Here is a 16,749-nt window from a genome sequence, read left to right on the forward strand (position 1 = left end):
AGGCACAATTAACTTACCTTGAAGATTTTAGACAGAGTTTACTTATGGGGAAAGGCTTTATTTCTTTTCTTCTTCTTTTAAAAATATTTATTTATTTATTTATTTTTGGCTACACTGGGTCTTTTGTTGCTTTGCCCAGATTTTCTCTAGTTGCAGTGAGATGGGGCTACTCTTTGTTCCAGTACATCGGCTTCTTCTCATTGCAGTGGTTTCTTCTGTTGCGGAGCACAGGCTTATAAGCCTGCGGGCTTTAGTAATCGCAGTGTGCAGGCTTCAGTGGTTGTGGCTAGGGGGCTTAGTTGCTCCAAGCATGTGGAATCTTACCAGACCAGGGATGGAACCCGTGTTCCCTGCATTGGTGGGCAGATTCTTATCCACTGTTGCACCAGGGAAGTCCTGAAAGGCTTATGTGTCGACTGTCAGACCAGGAAACTTAAACCCTATTGTGTAGTTGGTAGGAAACCAGAAAACTTCTGAGCAGGGTAGTATAATTTGAACCTGGACTTTGGAAGAGAAATCTAGCAGCCAAGAATAGAGGCTGAGGTAGAGGGCTGAAGAGTCTAGTAGTGCCTGTAAACCAGTTTTTTTTGTTTGTTTGTTTTGGCTCTGCTATGGGACATACAACTAGGAATCATTCCTATGCCCCCTGCCTTGGAATGTGGAGTCTTAACCACTGGACTGCCAAAGGAAGTCCCTGAAACCAGGTTTTTAATGGAAGAGTAACTGGAACCTAGAGTGACAAACAGAAATGGAAACTAAGGAGTGGAATAGATAGCACTTGGAGACTTTTACATAAATCTTTATAGTCTCCTTAGATCTCATCTCTTCTGATTTTAAACATCATCAACCAAATACTACAAACGCTGGGCTTCCCTTGTGACTCAGCTGGTAAAGAATCCGCCTGCAATGCAGGAGACCTGGGTTCGATCCCTGGATTAGGAAGATGCCCTGGAGAAGAGAAAGGCTACCTTCTCCAGTATTCTGGCCTGGAGAATTCCATGGACTGTATAGTCCATGGGGTTGCAAAGAGTCGGACACAACTGAGCAACTTTCACTTTCACCAAACACTAATAATTCCCAGAATTCTCTCTCCAGAACAGACCTCTCTGAGATCCAGACTACATACTTGACATCTCATATTTAAAATTTTTAAGTCTTGATAACCACCCCAAAAGTTTTGAGTGATGTATTTTTCCTTCCAAGAATTTCTCAGTAGTTAAGCTAAAGTTGCACCAATTAGTTGTTTATAAAAATAGCCACAGCCCCAGGAGGCATAACCAGAGTAAAGACATTTCATTACAAGAACATTTTACTACAAACGTGAACCAAAATGCTTGCAGTTACACCATCCTAGTAAAACCATTATTGACATTTTAGTCTTTTGCTTCTAAAACAGGGATTTCTTTTTTCTTTATCTGTCCTCTTTCTTCATTTCCCGCTTGTCATTCATCTCCTCACCACCACATGCTGTACATGGCATGCACAGACCACACTTTGATAGGTTGACGGCCTAGTATGTTGGAGATGGTCAGTAAGTAGTTATGGGATATATAACAGATTTAGAACTTTCACACCAGTAGCAAAGCATCACCAATTAATATTCCCTCTACAGTCACTGCCTCAGCTGAAACTCTACTAGAGTAATTTGGGGTTGAACACTGACTGAAAAAATAATGTGTGTCAGTTAGAATGTGCCTAGTGTGCTTTGTTAAAGGGAAATATTTGTGTGTTTAAAACTGAGGCATTTTCCTTCGTGTCTATAACGAAAGAAAATGTGTCTTTCCTTCGTGTCTTCCTTTCCTTCAATTTTATAACCTAATAGATGATCCATCTTCCTGCCTTGAATTTCTGGTTCTCTGTGATTGAAACCAAAATTCTTAACAACAGAAAGGGTGCAACAAATAGTTGATTATGTTATTTTAGATGGAAACTTGATTTTATATTTTTCCATAAGAAACTGTTACAGGGACAATGTCATCATGTATTAGGTATTATAGGTATTGTTGTTCAGTCGCTAAGTCATATCTTTGCAACCCCATGGCCTGCAGCACACCAGACTTCCCTGTCCATCACTGTCTCCTGGAGTTTGTTCAGACTCATGTCCATTGAGTTAGTGATGCCATTCAGCTACCTCATCCTCTGTCACCCTCTTCTGCTCTTGCCCTCAATCTTTCTCAGCATCAGGGTTTTTTCCAGTGAGTCAGTTTTTCTCATCAGGTGGCCAAAGTATTGGAGCTTCAGCTTCAGTCCTTCCAATGAATATTCAGGACTGATTTCCTTTAGGATGGACTGGTTTGATCTCCTTGCTGTCCAAGTGTCTCCAGCACTGCAGTTCAAAAGCATCAATTCTTTGGCACTCAGCCTTCTATATGCTCCAGCTCTCACATCCGTACATGACTACTGGAAAACCATAGCTCTGATTATATGGATCTTTGTCAGCGAAGTGGTGTTTCTATTTTTTAAAACACTGTCTAGGTTTGTCATAGGATTGTTTCACTGCAGGTATAGACTTAAGTAAAAACAGTCCTGAGGCTTTCCTGGTGGTCCTGTGCTGAAGAATCTGCCTGTCAGTATGGGAGACACAGGTTCAATCCCTGGTCCAAGAAGATCCCACATGCTACAGGGCAACTAAGTGGCAACTAAGTCCACGCACCTAGATCCTGTGCTCCACAACAAGAGAAGCCTGTGCGCTGCAACTAGAGAATAGCCTCAGTTCACTTGAGTTCAGTTCAGTCGCTCAGTCGTGTCCAACTCTTTGCGACCCCATGAATCGCAGCACGCCAGGCCTTCATGTCCATCACCAACTTCCGGAGTTCACTCAGACTCAGGTCCATCGAGTCAGTGATGCCATCCGGCCATCTCATCCTCTGTCGTCCCCTTCTCCTCCTGCCCCTAATCCCTCCCAACATCAGAGTCTTTTCCAACAAGTCAACTCTTCACATGAGGTGGCCAAAGTACTGGAGTTTGAGCTTTAGCATCATTCCTTCCCAAGAAATCCCAGGGCTGATCTCCTTCAGAATAACTGGTTGGATCTCCTTGCAGTCCAAGGGACCCTCAAGAGTCTTCTCCAACACCACAGTTCAAAAGCATCAATTCTTCGGCGCTCAGCCTTCTTTACAGTCCAACTCTCACATCCGTACATGACCATAGGAAAAACCATAGCCTTGACTAGACGAACCTTTGTTGGCAAAGGAATGTCCCTGCTTTTGAATATGCTATCTAGGTTGGTCATAACTTTCCTTCCAAGGAGTAAGCATCTTTTAATTTCGTGGCTGCAGTCACCATCTGCAGTGAGTTTGGAGCCCCCAAAAATAAAGTCTGCCACTGTTTCCACTGTTTCCCCATCTATTTCCCATGAAGTGATGGGACCGGATGCCATGATCTTCGTTTTCTGAATGTTGAGCTTTAAGCCAACGTTTTCACTCTCCTCTTTCACTTTCATCAAGAGGCTTTTTAGTTCCTCTTCACTTTCTGCCATAAGGGTGGTGTCATCTGCATATCTGAGGTTATTGATATTTCTCCTGGCAATCTTGATTCCAGCTTGTGTTTCTTCCAGTCCAGCATTTCTCATGATGTACTCTGCATAGAAGTTAAATAAGCAGGGTGACAATATACAGCCTTGACATACTCCTTTTCCTATTTGGAACCAGTCTGTTGTTCCATGTCCAGTTCTAACTGTTGCTTCCTGACCTGCATACAGATTTCTCAAGAGGCAGGTCAGGTGGTCTGGTATTCCCATCTCTTTCAGAATCCTCCACAGTTTATTGTGATCCACACAGTCAAAGGCTTTGGCATAGTCAATAAAGCAGAAATAGATGTTTTTTGGAACTCTTTGCTTTTTCCATGATCCAGCGGATGTTGGCAGTTTGATCTCTGGTTCCTCTGCCTTTTCTAAAACCAGCTTGAACATTTGGAAGTTCACGGTTCATGTATTGCTGAAGCCTGGCTTGGAGAATTTTGAGCATTACTTTACTAGCATGTGAGATGAGTGCAGTTGTGCGGTAGTTTGAGCATTCTTTTGCATTGCCTTTCTTTGGGATTTTAATGAAAACTGACCTTTTCCAGTCCTGTGGCCACTGCTGAGTTTTCCAAATTTGAAAATAGCCTCAGCTAACCACAAATAGAGAAAGCCTGTGCACAGCAACAAAGACCCAGTGCAGTCAAAAATAAATTTATTTTTTAAAAAAACACCTGAATTATACTGGAGGAACAGTAGCCAGTTAGCTTTTACTCCCTGTATCAGTCAGTGATGTGGTAGTTATTTCCGAAGTTACCCTTGCTAGAAATCAGAGTATGAACTTTTATTTCTCTTTTACTCCCGTATCCCATCAATTATGTAGTTCAGTTTATTTTACTTCTTCCTAAATATTTTGTGACTTGGCTTTTAATTTGTTTATATTAAAAACTGGTTTTCAAAAAAAAAAAAATCAAGTTTTCTCCAGGTTGTGAATTGCAATCAGTTCTGATTTTCAAAATCTCTAGGCTGGACCACAGAACCAATATCAAGAGATTATCCTTGAACTAACCATTCCTTGTCCTCTGTCCTTGGAATTTTCCAGGCAAGAATACGGGAGTGTGTGGTGTGGGCTTAGTGCTCCTCAGCTCCTGGAGTTTTAGTTCCCCAACCAGGGATCAAATTCACATCCCCTGCAGTGCAAAGTGGATTCTTAACCACTAGACCACCAGGGAAGTCCCTACTCATGATTATTTATTTATCTGTTGTGTTTATTTCCTCTTTTTCATTCTGTCTTAATTATTATTAATCTGTTTCAAAATAATTATTGTTTTAAAAAATCATTCTGATTTTTTCTGACCTTATGTTTCTGTGTTTCTTTAGATTCTTTTTATTGCTCCTTTCCCATCATGAAAAAAAAAGAGCATAAAGTTGTTTGTTTAATCTTTAAAAAATAAGTTTTTAAAGCTTATTTTTTATTAAATATTGGTCTAGCTGTTATAGTGCAAATTTATTCATAGTGGTTTTTCTTCTACTTAAAGATTTTGAAAGTTTATCATTGTATCACTTCTCTCACAGTAAGAAATCTGACTCCCATTTTTCCCTAATATTTTTTACTTTTTGATCAAATCCTGGTATGTAACCAACCTGCATTTATCACCTCCTCCCTTATATGTATTTCTCCCTAAACACGTCAGAGTTGTAACAACTGTGGAAGGCACATTGCTGCGAGGAAGCCTGCAACCCACTTGGCCATGTCTCTTTGCCAGGAAATCCTCGTTATTCCTCTTGAGGTTCCAGTACTCTGCATTGGACTGTACTGGGACACTCACCTAATGAGGTCCAACAGCCTGTGCAGGACTGCTGCCGTACACACATTTCAGTATCCTTCCTCCCTCTGTGGACACCCTCACATCCTGATTGTGCCCCAGTACCTTGCTCTGGCCTCTGGAGCCTCCCCCTTTGCTGCTTTTATTTCGCCTGACTGCTCCTAATGGCTTTGTACAGTATTTCTTCAGGAAGGGGAAGGAGAGTGGGAACTGAAGAGGAAATTGTTTCCTGATTTTAACATAGTAAGAGATCATAGACTTTTATTCTTTGGAACTTACTGAGACTTCTTTTACATATTAATAAGGTCATTTTTTAAAATTATTACGTGTGTGTATTCTGTGTGGTTGATGTTACACATATATGTATTATAAAGATATAAAAAGTGTAGAGAACAAGTGAATGCCCATCATTCAATTAATAATGTATTATAGATACAGGTAAAGCTCCCCAGAATCTTTTTCTGATTCCTTTCCCATTGTTTCCCCACAGAGGTATTTACTGTTCTGAATTTAGTATTTCTTTAAACAGGAATTGATTATATGAGAAATAGTCTATAAACTAGTATTTACCAGTGTAGACCAGAATTGCCCACAGATGCAAGCATTCTCTTATATCAGAAAATGTTCTAGCCCTTGGAAGTATGTTAGGAATTTGCCAAAGAAATATTTATGTCATCTCTTACTGCATATCTTACGTCAGAGAATAAGCACTTAAGTCTCTTAATTGATAAGTAGGTATCTAAAAATACGTAAATACATGAGGAATGCTATGACGGATGTCTTGTTTTTAAGCATCTAGCCGTGGTTAGTACTAAATAAATAGTTGATGACTGTGTAATAAACCAGTTAGTTATGCCTCTTTGACCACTTATGGCAAGCTGTTCCAAGTATGAGGGAAAGTCTAAATCTAACGGACTCTAATTTGCATTTCTGAATTACATTTGATAGCTAATTGGAGAAATAGTTATTTTAAAGGTAGATTTTTTTTCACCTCACTTTTCTAAAATCCTTTTAAAATCCTTAAAAAAGTTTTAGCCAGTTATGTTGTTGCTATAGGTGGTAGTACATTAAATTAATGTTTAAATTGGATTTGAGTTTTGTCTCCTAGACCTTTGTCTCCTAAGTCCATCATTTGACCATGTCTCATTTTAGCAATTATATATAGTAATTTTGCCTCTTGTGATACGTTATTTTGTTTTTTCATTTATAGTGATAGATTCCTGTGGCCTTTTAAATGATTGAATAACAATGAAAATGGATCCAAAGTGACTTCTCCGCTGAAGTAGAAGATTCTTATTACCTTCCATTAACTCAATTTAGTCTTTGGGAACGGGCAGAACAAGTGAAATACAGAAAACTGAAGAGAAGAAAACCTCACTTTGGAGCTTTCTCCATGACTGTTCTTAAGCCCTGCCTTTCTACTTGTTTTAGTTTTGCTGTGAATTTATAAATAGTGAAGACCAAAGAAATAGAAACATTTGAGAGCTTTATACCAAGAAATTTGCCTTGAAAGCTGCTATTCTTGGAGGGAAAGGCATATCAAGTTCCTGTTTTGTTTTTTTTTTTTTAACAAGCTTTCTTATGTCCGTAGATTTTGAAGGATAAGACAAATATAAATTCACACCTGCAGGCTATTTTTACCAGCTGTGTAAGAATAATGAGATTTATAAATTAAGGGCTTTGTAATGTGGATGTTTTGCTACTAGAGTTGACTACTCAGAAGATCTTTTATAGCTTGTCTGTGTTTTATTTTTGATCTGTCACTTCAGTGACATTATTTGACCAAACAAAAGTCATTCTGTCTTTCTAAGCTATGACCTTGTTATGAACAGTATTTGCATTCACTGTGCAAATGTCCATGTATTATCTATTTAAGCAACATCATAGTGCCATCACTCAAGGAAGTTGAATGAGGTGAACATTGATATAGCTCTTTCCCCTTCCCCCCATTTTTTAAATGTAACAAATACTTTTTATGTTCCCCTCCCCCTTCCCCTTTCCCCTTCCCCTTTGGGAAACGTGTCAGGAACTAGATAGTTTAAGATGAGCAATTGAGGGGACTGAGAGATTGATCCACACAGAGCCTGGATTCTTTCTGCTTCATCGTAAGGCATTCTGCTGGCCAGCCTAATTAAGTACCCTTTTAACAAGAGAACCTTGTGGAAATCCAGCTGGCAACTCAAGAAGTTCAGGAAGCAGGACCACAGAGGTTATACTCTGGGGTAAGTATCCTCCTATGTCTAACTTTGGAAGAAGACTGTGTATGTATATGTATCATGGAAAATACCTACTCTTTTCTGATATATTCTGGAGACTATCAGTGAGGTAGTTTGGAGACACTAATAGATCTCTCAGGAAAATTGATTCTGATTAGAAGTTAATGTGAACTAATAGAAAAACTCTTGAGAAGTTATAACTTCCTTCTCTAGGAAGATTTTTTTCTACTGCTTTTGCCTGAAGTTACCTGAAGCAGATTAATCTTTTTTTATAAGTATCTATAATTTGGGGCTTCCCAGGTGGTGCTGGTGGTAAAGAACCCTCCTGCCAATGCAGGAGACATAAGAGACCATGGGTTTGATCCCTGGGTCAGGAAGATCTCCTGGAGAAGGAAGTGGCAGCCCACTCCAGTATTCTTGCCTGGAGAATCCCATGGTTAGAGGAACCTGGTAGGCTGTAGTTCATGGGGTCACAAAGTATCAGCAGTGTTGGAAGCAACTTAGCATATACCTGCGGAGAAGGCATTGGCACCCCACTCCGGTACTCTTGCCTGGAAAATCCTATGGATGGAGGAGCCTACAGTCTTCATGGAGGTGAGCTACAGTCCACAGGATTGCTAAGAGTTGGACACAACTGGGCGACTTCACTGTCACTTTTCACTTTCATGCATTGGAGAAGGAAATGGCAACCCACTCCAGTGTTCTTGCCTGGAGAATCCCAGGGATGGGGGAGCCTGGTGGGCTGCCGTCTATGGGGTCGCACAGAGTCAGACACAACCGAAGCAACTTAGCAGCAGCAGCAGCAACAGCATATACCTGGCATAGCATATATCTATAGTTATGAGTAGTTGTTTATTCTTAAGGTTCTTCTGCTATAACCCAAGAATTCATTAGCTTCTGTCATATAACTTTTAGGGCAATGTCCCACTTTCTCTCTCTGTGTTGAATATTCATGGTTATATATTCACAGACTATTGTTTTTGTTCAGAACTTCTCTGATGTATGAGGCCAGATGACTACTCTAGAAAGGTTCAGAGAGCAAGTCTTTCTGTAAAAGGGCAACCTTAAAGAAATCACAGACTCCTTTACTTGATACAAGGTTCTTCCAAGAATAAATGATTTCAATTTTCTCATTTTCAGATCCTGGCCATGAGGTTGGATGCCTCACCTTGTTGAAAAGAGACACTGGACCTAAATGGCGCAGCATGACTTTGTTCCTGCTTGGCTAAATTTCTCAACACCACAGTCAGCTAAGGTACTGTTCTTCATTCTAGTAACTATCTTAATACCAATTCTTTGCATCCTTGTCTTATAGCCTCTGTTTTACAATCTAGTTTTTTTGTGTGTATATTCAGTCTTGTCTGAGAATTTTAGATATGTTTTCATAAACTTATCTTTCTTTTATCTTACTTTTAGGGTATAAACACTTAGGCAGTTCAAGTCAGTGTGTACCCAAGTGTCCTGTTTATTTCATTACATGTTAAGCTTTTCTCATTGTGTGACACACTTAAGACTTCCTGTGTTAGTTGCAGAACACTTCGGTTTGGGGGAAATGGATCTTCAGAATGAATGTACATATGTCTAAAGTAGTAGTTGATGAGGAAAAAGAATAGACAGTAATTGATTGACTACTACATGACTCTCAGATTAAATCCTAGAAATTCTATTTCAGAGACAATGGTCTGCTTACTGATTTTGGAGAAAATATTTGCATTAAGGATAAAGACAAATGGAATATATTCTTGATAAAGGAAACCTTTGGGAAGCTAATAAAAATACTTCCCATTTTGCCACCTAATAGAGGAGGGACAAAGTTGATAGGTAGTCTCAGAAAAAAAAACCATTTTTTTAAACATGAATTTTGGGGAAGATGTTCCTGCTCTGTCTAGACCCACAACCCTTTACTCTAAATTTCAGTTTGAATTGCGCTTGTGAAATTCGCAGCCATCTCATAATTGACATAATCCGCCTCAAGAGTTGGAGGTGGTGGACCTGAGAGATTAGGTATGGGATCTAGGAAAGTGTTTAAAAGTAGGCAGATCTTATACCTGCAGAGAACAATTGATTTAGCGCCATGAACTTGGTAAAAAGAATTAGGAAATATAATTTATTAATAAATATTTCCATTAAGGCTACAGCAAGCAAATTTGTGTGGTATTAGCATAGACTTGTGAAGTGGTGGAATAGAATACAAAATTCAAAAATAGTCCTGTATATTTAGTCAGTTGATTTTTTACTAAAGTACCAAGGTAATTCAATGCAGAAGTGATAATCCTTTTCAACAGGTTGCTTTAGGACTGGATATTTATGGAGGAATAGGAGGGAGAGCCTCAACCTTGACTTTATATCATACATAAAAATTAACTTGAAGTGTATTATAACCTAAATTGAAGAATTAAAACCCAGTAAACTTTCGGAGGAAAGGAGAAATCTTTGTAACCCACTGAAAGAAAGTGAAAATCTCTCAGTTGTGTCTGACTCTTTGCGACCCTATAGACTATACAGTCCATGGAATTCTCCAGGCCAGAATACTGGAATGGGTTGCTGTTCCCTTCTCCAGGGCATCTTTCCAACCCAAGGATCGAACCCAGGTCCCCCACAGTGCAGGCGGATTCTTTACCAGCTGAGCCATCAGGGAAGCCCAAGAATACTGGAGTGGGTAACCTATCCCTTCTCCAGGAGATCTTCATGACCCAGGAATCGAACTGGGGTCTCCAGCACTGTAGGCGGGTTCTTTACCAGCTGAACTACTAGGGAAGCCCTTGCAACCCACTAGAATGGCTCAATAAAATCTGACAATACCAAGTGTAAGTGAAGATATTAATAATAAGGAAATAGATGTAAAGATTTCTCTAACACAGCCTGTAGTTCTCCTATAAGCACTTATCAAATGTTGGGTGTGGTGGGCCTGTAAACCATACATTTCATGGATTATTAAACTTCGGTTTTCTATTGTTTGAGAAAAAGACTGTCATAGCATACAACTATTTGGAGTAGGAAAGGACATAATAGTGTTTCTCAAAATGCTTTATTTTAGTTGTGTAACCTCAGAGACTTACTCTCTCTGACCTCCTTCCTCATGTGTAAATAAAATGGGGATGATGTCAAATTGTAATCTTGTTATGAGTATTAAACAATGGAAATAAGTGTTTTATAAAACTATAAAAACTTTTGTGTGATTGTTAATGGCATGCCATGATGGTATTTAAACTGTTCCTTTCTGTCCAATTCGAGAGTAATTTACACAAATAAGCTATTTAGAATTATTTTAAACGCAAGCTTCTTTCTTTTCCTTTCAAGATTAACAACATTTTTAAGTGTAAGTTTTGGAGCTTGTTCTTCTGGATATTGACTGATTCCTCCCCCACCCCTCGCCATGCAAGTAATTGAAGTAGCCTGTTAATTAATTCAATCAGTGATTAAGTAGGAAATGTAGGACTTCTCTAACTCAGAGAACTGTTGCCCTTAACTATGTCCCATGTGCTCAAAATGGAGATGTCTGCCACCAATATTACTTGTTTTCTAGAAGCCTGATGCAAAACCAAAGATAATGAAAGAGATTGATACGTACTTATCTGTTTGCTTCTCTATACTTTATTATCATCTTAGTCACCTACAGCGACTTTCGAAAAACACGGAGAGCACCTACCCCGAGGAGATGGTAGATTTGGAGTAAGCCGTCGTAGACATAATTCCTCTGATGGCTTTTTCAACAATGGACCTCTTCGAACTACAGGAGGTAAGACATACCCAACTTCCATGACTATTTAAGCTACTCAGAGGAAGCCCAGGTTGAGGGTACATGTCCATAACCTTGGAATAATGATCTTTTGTAAACATAATACTCAATTAGATTGTCCAGTAGTCATCACTCAGCTATACTGGCTTTCTAACATTCTTAGGTGCTCTTAAGTCATTTATTCAGTTAAAGAACTCATACAGAAATTACATTAAAACAAAAGGATGTATCTTGTGATTTTGTGTGTGTGTGGACTTAATTTTTTATTTAGAAGTCCCCTGAAGGGCTTTGGCAATACTGTAAATTAGATCAGGAAGCATATGGCCCACTTGTTCCTGAATTTACAGAAAGCAAACACACTAATGTGTTACTTTTCCTTATTTTTTCAGATTCTTGGCACCAGCCCTCCCTGTTTCGCCATGATTCTGTGGACTCTGGTGTCTCTAAGGGAGCATATGCTGGAATCACAGGGAACCTATCTGGTTGGCATGGCTCTTCACGAGGTCATGATGGCATGAGCCAGCGTAGTGGGGGTGGCACAGGAAACCATCGCCATTGGAATGGCAGCTTCCATTCCCGGAAAGGCTGTGTCTTTCAGGAGAAGCCACCTACAGATATTAGGGAAGAGAAGAAAGAAGATAAGGTAGAAAAGTTGCAGTTTGAAGAGGAAGACTTTGTAAGTATAAAGGTTTAGTTCTGCAGTTAAAATCTAAAATGATTCTTATATATATATATATAAGAACATTTGAAGAAATAAATAAAAGGGAGTCCTACATTTAGACTTTTATTGTTTTTAGGAAAGAGTTGATTAATATGAAGATGAGGACCAAAATTCCTGTATAATTTTTAGCAAATCTTAATATTTTTTCATCTTTACACCTTTGGAACTTGAAAGAAATCCTGAGTTTTCTTTAAGTTTTATAAGATTCAATATTCAGATATATTTATGGAAAACTGTTAAATTGTCTTTCTCCAACTATCATAAGAGGGATTTTTTCCTCTGATATTGCTTGCTTATATAGACAGTTGTGATAAGATTAGAAACACACAGTTAGGAATATTTTACCTGTTGCCTATATATGCTACTCTGTGGTGAATTATATGCCTTTTGACCTCTAAGCCAAAAGTAGTTTTTGTGCACCTTTAAAAGTTTAATAATATATTTTATTTAACCAAATATATCCAAATCATTATTATTATTTTAACCTGTAGTCATTATCTTCAAATAATTACATTCTTTGTTATACTAGGTCTGCAAAATTCTTTGTGTGTTTTATAATTGTACTACATCTTAATATAGATAACACATTCCAAGTGCCCAGAAGCCACATATGACTAGAAGCAAAATCCTATTAGTGCAGCTCATTATTTTTAAGTAGCACATTAGATAAGCTAGTCACTTTTATAACACCCATTTCATGTTATCAAAGCCACCTAGAGAGTAAAATTTAGGCATTCAGCCCCTCCTCTCCCAAGTCTAGCAAATGGTCTGAGGGCTCTTAATTTAAATGTTACTTATTGATATTCCTATTTCAAGGTGCCCATCCTTTAAAATTTTATTCCTGGAAAAGTCTATAATACCAATACATTAAGTATTTGACCAGAATGTTTTTAAGTACTCAATAGTCCAAAATGACTACACTAAATTATAACTTTATTTATTCAATAAATAAGCAAATTCAAACAAGACCAGTGGTAGTGATTAGGAAACAAAATCTCTCTTGCTCATCACACTTTGAGAGCTTGATGAAATCCTCATCAAACCAGCAGCAACAAAAAAAAAAGTTGAATGGTATTCCTGTTATAAAATGAATTTCGTTTTGTAATTTTCACCCAATTAAATGAAGCAACTGTAGTTATAATTTCTATCTTATCTGAACATTTATCTAAAATACATATTATTATGACCACAGTCAGCTGAGCACATGGAAAACAAGATTTCTTTTAGTAGTTTAAGTTTCTTTTGTGCTTTAGTTAAAAAAAAAAAAAGATAATGAGAAATGAGAATTGGTGTTGGGTAAGGTAGAAGTTACTTAGCGTACTTTTTAAACTGGTACTATACTACTGATTGGCATAGTTTGATAAGGTCTGTTATCAGTTCTGTGACTTTTCCAGTGAGAAATGAGTTGACAATAGAAAGAAATGTTTAAGGCAGTGTTATCTTCACCTGCTAAGTCACATCATACCTGAACAAGGTCAATAAGGGCAGGTTTATTTTGTGTTTACACTTTTATGGCATATTCCGGGAGTTGGTGATGGACAGGGAGGCCTGGCGTGCTGCAATTCATGGGGTCACAAAGAGTCGGACACGACTGAGCAACTGAACTAAAGTGTACATTAAAGTGTGGAGAAAGATGGTCAAGTACACTCATAACCTAGCTTTGTGAATATTGACATTTTGCCCAGTATGCTCCAGACCATTCTTTTATAAATGAGGTAAATTATAGGTACAGTTAAAACTTCCCTAACCATATTCTCCTCTTTCCCCTAAAGGTAATCACCGTTTTTATTTCAGTGTTTCCCATCATATATGTTTTTTTTACTATTAGGTTGGTACAAAAATAATTGTGGTTTCAGACTGAATTTTAAATCATTATAACTAGGCTCAAACATATCTTTGTTAACTGAAATAGGAACCATTACAGTGAACACATTTTTGCCAATGAGAAGTAAGTTTGTTTATTCCTGTAGCATAAAAATCCACGCTTTGGGATTTGACAGACTCTTGGAAAGTATTTTCTGCCTTCTGCTAGTTGTGGAAAGAATTTTCCTTGCAAAAAGTTGTCAAGATGCTGGAAGGAAGTAGTAGTTGGTTGGCAAGAGAGCAGGTGAATATGGTAGATGAGGTCAAATTTCATAGACCAGTTCATTCGGTTTTTGAAGCATCGGTTGTGCAGTATGTGGTCGGGCATTGTCATGCAGAATTGGGCCTTTTCTGTTGACCAGTGCTTGCCGCAGGTGTTGCAGTTTTCAGTGCATCTCAGTGATTTGTGGGGCATACTTTTCAGATGCAGCGGTTTCGCTGGGATTCAGAAAGCTGTTACGGATCCGACCAGCAGCAGACCACCAAACAGTGACCATGACCTTTTTTTCCTTTTTGGTGTAACTTTGGCTTTGGGAAGTGCTTTGGAGCTGCTGCTCAGGCCAACCACTGAGCTGGTTATAATGTAAAGTCCACTTTTTGTCGGACATCACAATCTGATCAAGAAATTATTTATCGTCCTTGTGTAGAATAAAAGAAGATGACACTTCAAAACAGTTTGTCTAATTTACAGGCAGTTCATGAGGCACACACTTGAGCTTTTTCACCTTTCCAGTTTGCTTCAGATGCCAAATGACTGTAGAATGGTCAACGTTGAGTTCTTTAGCAACTTCTTGTATAAGAGCAGCAGCTTCGATGACTGCTCTCAATTGGTCGTTGTCAGCTTCCACTACAGCTGGCCACTATACTCCTCATCTTCAAGGCTTTCATCTCCTTTACAAAACTTCCTCAACAACCATTGCACTATATGTTTGTTAGCAGTTCTGGGCCAAATGCATTGTTAATGTTGCAAGTTGTCTCCACTGCTTTACGACCCATTTTGAAATTGAATAAGAAAATCACTCACATTTGCTTTTTGTCTATATCATTTCACATTTCCGTGGTCTAAAATAAATATAAACAGCAAGTAATAACTCATTAGCAAAAAGCCATAAAGCAAGATATGCAGCACATTAAAATGATGTATATAACATTACCACATTTTTTTTTTTTTTTTTTTTTTTATTCTTCCAATTTTATTTTATTTTTAAACTTTACATAATTGTATTAGTTTTGCCAAATAAAAAATATGGAACGCTTCACGAATTTGCGTGTCATCCTTGCGCAGGGGCCATGCTAATCTTCTCTGTATCGTTCCAATTTTAGTATATGTGCTGCCGAAGCGAGCTACCACATTTATTTAATAATATATTCCATTATCAAAGAGCAAAATTCAGCAGTGCAAAATCACAGTTACTTTTGCACCAGCTCCATATATGAATGTATCCATAAACAATCTGTAATACAATTTTGCCTGATTCTGATTTTATATGAATACTATCACATCGTCTGCTGCTGCTAAGTCACTTCAGTCGTGTCCAACGTAGTTCTCTTTTATTTCCTTAAAATTGTTTGAGATTTGTCTATATTGATACATAGGGCTCTAGATCAGTGTTTCTCAACCCAGGAACAAATTTACCTCCTTCAGAGCACATTTGACAATATCTAGAGAAATTTTGATTGTCACAACTGGAGATAGTCCTACTGACATCTAGTATGTAGAGATCAGAGATGTTGCTGAGTTTCCTACAATGCACAGGACAGCCCTATAACAAAGAATTAACCAATCCCAAATGTCAGTAGTGCCATGGTTGAGAAACTCCGCTGTGTATCTTTTTTACTGCTGTATAGGAAATACTGTGTTGTATGAATATACTAGGTTTGTTTATCCATTTTCCTGTTAACAGACATTAAGTTTGTTAAAAATATTGTTTTGGAGGATAAATCTAAAGAATGGAAACCATGGCATTGTACCTAGAGAAGAAAGGGTGAAAAATAAGATTTCTACAAAAATTAAAATAAAAAAATAAGATTTCTATTCAAAAGGAATTAGTGAATAATAAGTAATCAAGACCATCCCCATGGAAAAGAAATGCAAAAGCAAAATGGGTGTCTGAGGAGGCCTTACAAATAGCTGTGAAAAGAAGAGAAGTGAAAAGCAGAGGACAAAAGGACAGACATAAGCATCTGAATTCAGAGTTCCAAAGAATGGCAAGGAGAGATAAGAAAGCCTTCCTCAGCAAACAGTGCAAATAGAGGAAAACAACAGAATGGGAAAGACTAGAGATCTCTTAAAATTAGAGATACCAAGGGAACATTTCATGCAAAGATGGGCTTGATAAAGGACAGAAATGGTAGGGACCTAACAGAAGCAGAAGATATTAAGAAGAGGTGGCAAGAATACACAGAAGAACTGTACAAAAAAGATCTTCACAACCCAGATAATCATGATGGTGTGATCACTGACCTAGAGCCAGGCATCCTGGAATGTGAAGTCAAGTGGGCCTTAGAAAGCATCACAACGAACAAAGCTAGTGGAGGTGATGGAATTCCAGTTGAGCTATTTCAAATCCTGAAAGATGATGCTGTGAAAGTGCTGCACTCAATATGCCAGCAAATTTGGAAAACTCAGCAGTGGGCACAGAACTGGAAAAGGTCAGTTTTCATTCCAATCCCAAAGAAAGGCAATGCCAAAGAATGCTCAAACTACCACACAGTTGCACTCATCTCACATGCTAGTAACTGCTACTACTGCTAAGTCACTTCAGTCGTGTCTGACTCTGTGCGACCCCATAGACGGCAGCCCACCAGGCTCCACCGTCCCTGGGATTCTCCAGGCAAGAACATTGGAGTGGGTTGCCATTTCCTTCTCCAATGCATGAAAGTGAAAAGTGAAACTGAAGTCGCTCAGTCGTGTCCGACTCCTATCG

The 16,749-nt window shown here is 38.4% G+C and overlaps 1 protein-coding gene, 1 long non-coding RNA gene and 1 other non-coding gene across 8 annotated transcripts in view; 1 reads left to right on the top strand and 2 right to left on the bottom strand.

The window, feature by feature from the left end:
- GPBP1L1 (GC-rich promoter binding protein 1 like 1) overlaps window positions 1-16,749 on the top strand; it is a 73,022-nt gene that overhangs the window by 31,155 nt on the left and 25,118 nt on the right. For all 6 annotated transcript variants that reach the window (XM_070786639.1, XM_070786637.1, XM_070786638.1 and 3 more), the window contains exons 2-5: window positions 6,494-7,505; window positions 8,640-8,754; window positions 11,109-11,238; window positions 11,628-11,914. In XM_070786639.1, the coding sequence (XP_070642740.1) occupies window positions 8,695-8,754; window positions 11,109-11,238; window positions 11,628-11,914 (477 nt within the window). In that variant the 5' untranslated portion in view covers window positions 6,494-7,505; window positions 8,640-8,694. The remainder of the gene's footprint in view (window positions 1-6,493; window positions 7,506-8,639; window positions 8,755-11,108; window positions 11,239-11,627; window positions 11,915-16,749) is intronic.
- Window positions 13,902-16,749, bottom strand: part of LOC109556351 (uncharacterized) — a 30,761-nt gene continuing 27,913 nt past the window's right edge. Inside the window, exon 3 of the long non-coding RNA XR_002180388.2 lies at window positions 13,902-14,884. This is a non-coding gene — a long non-coding RNA (uncharacterized lncRNA). The remainder of the gene's footprint in view (window positions 14,885-16,749) is intronic.
- LOC139182335 (U6 spliceosomal RNA) lies at window positions 15,063-15,167 on the bottom strand. The gene has a single exon (XR_011566006.1). It is a non-coding gene; the product is annotated as a U6 spliceosomal RNA (small nuclear RNA).

The sequence above is a fragment of the Bos indicus genome, chromosome 3 (genome assembly GCF_029378745.1).
Source record: "Bos indicus isolate NIAB-ARS_2022 breed Sahiwal x Tharparkar chromosome 3, NIAB-ARS_B.indTharparkar_mat_pri_1.0, whole genome shotgun sequence".
Classification (NCBI taxonomy): domain Eukaryota; kingdom Metazoa; phylum Chordata; class Mammalia; order Artiodactyla; family Bovidae; genus Bos; species Bos indicus.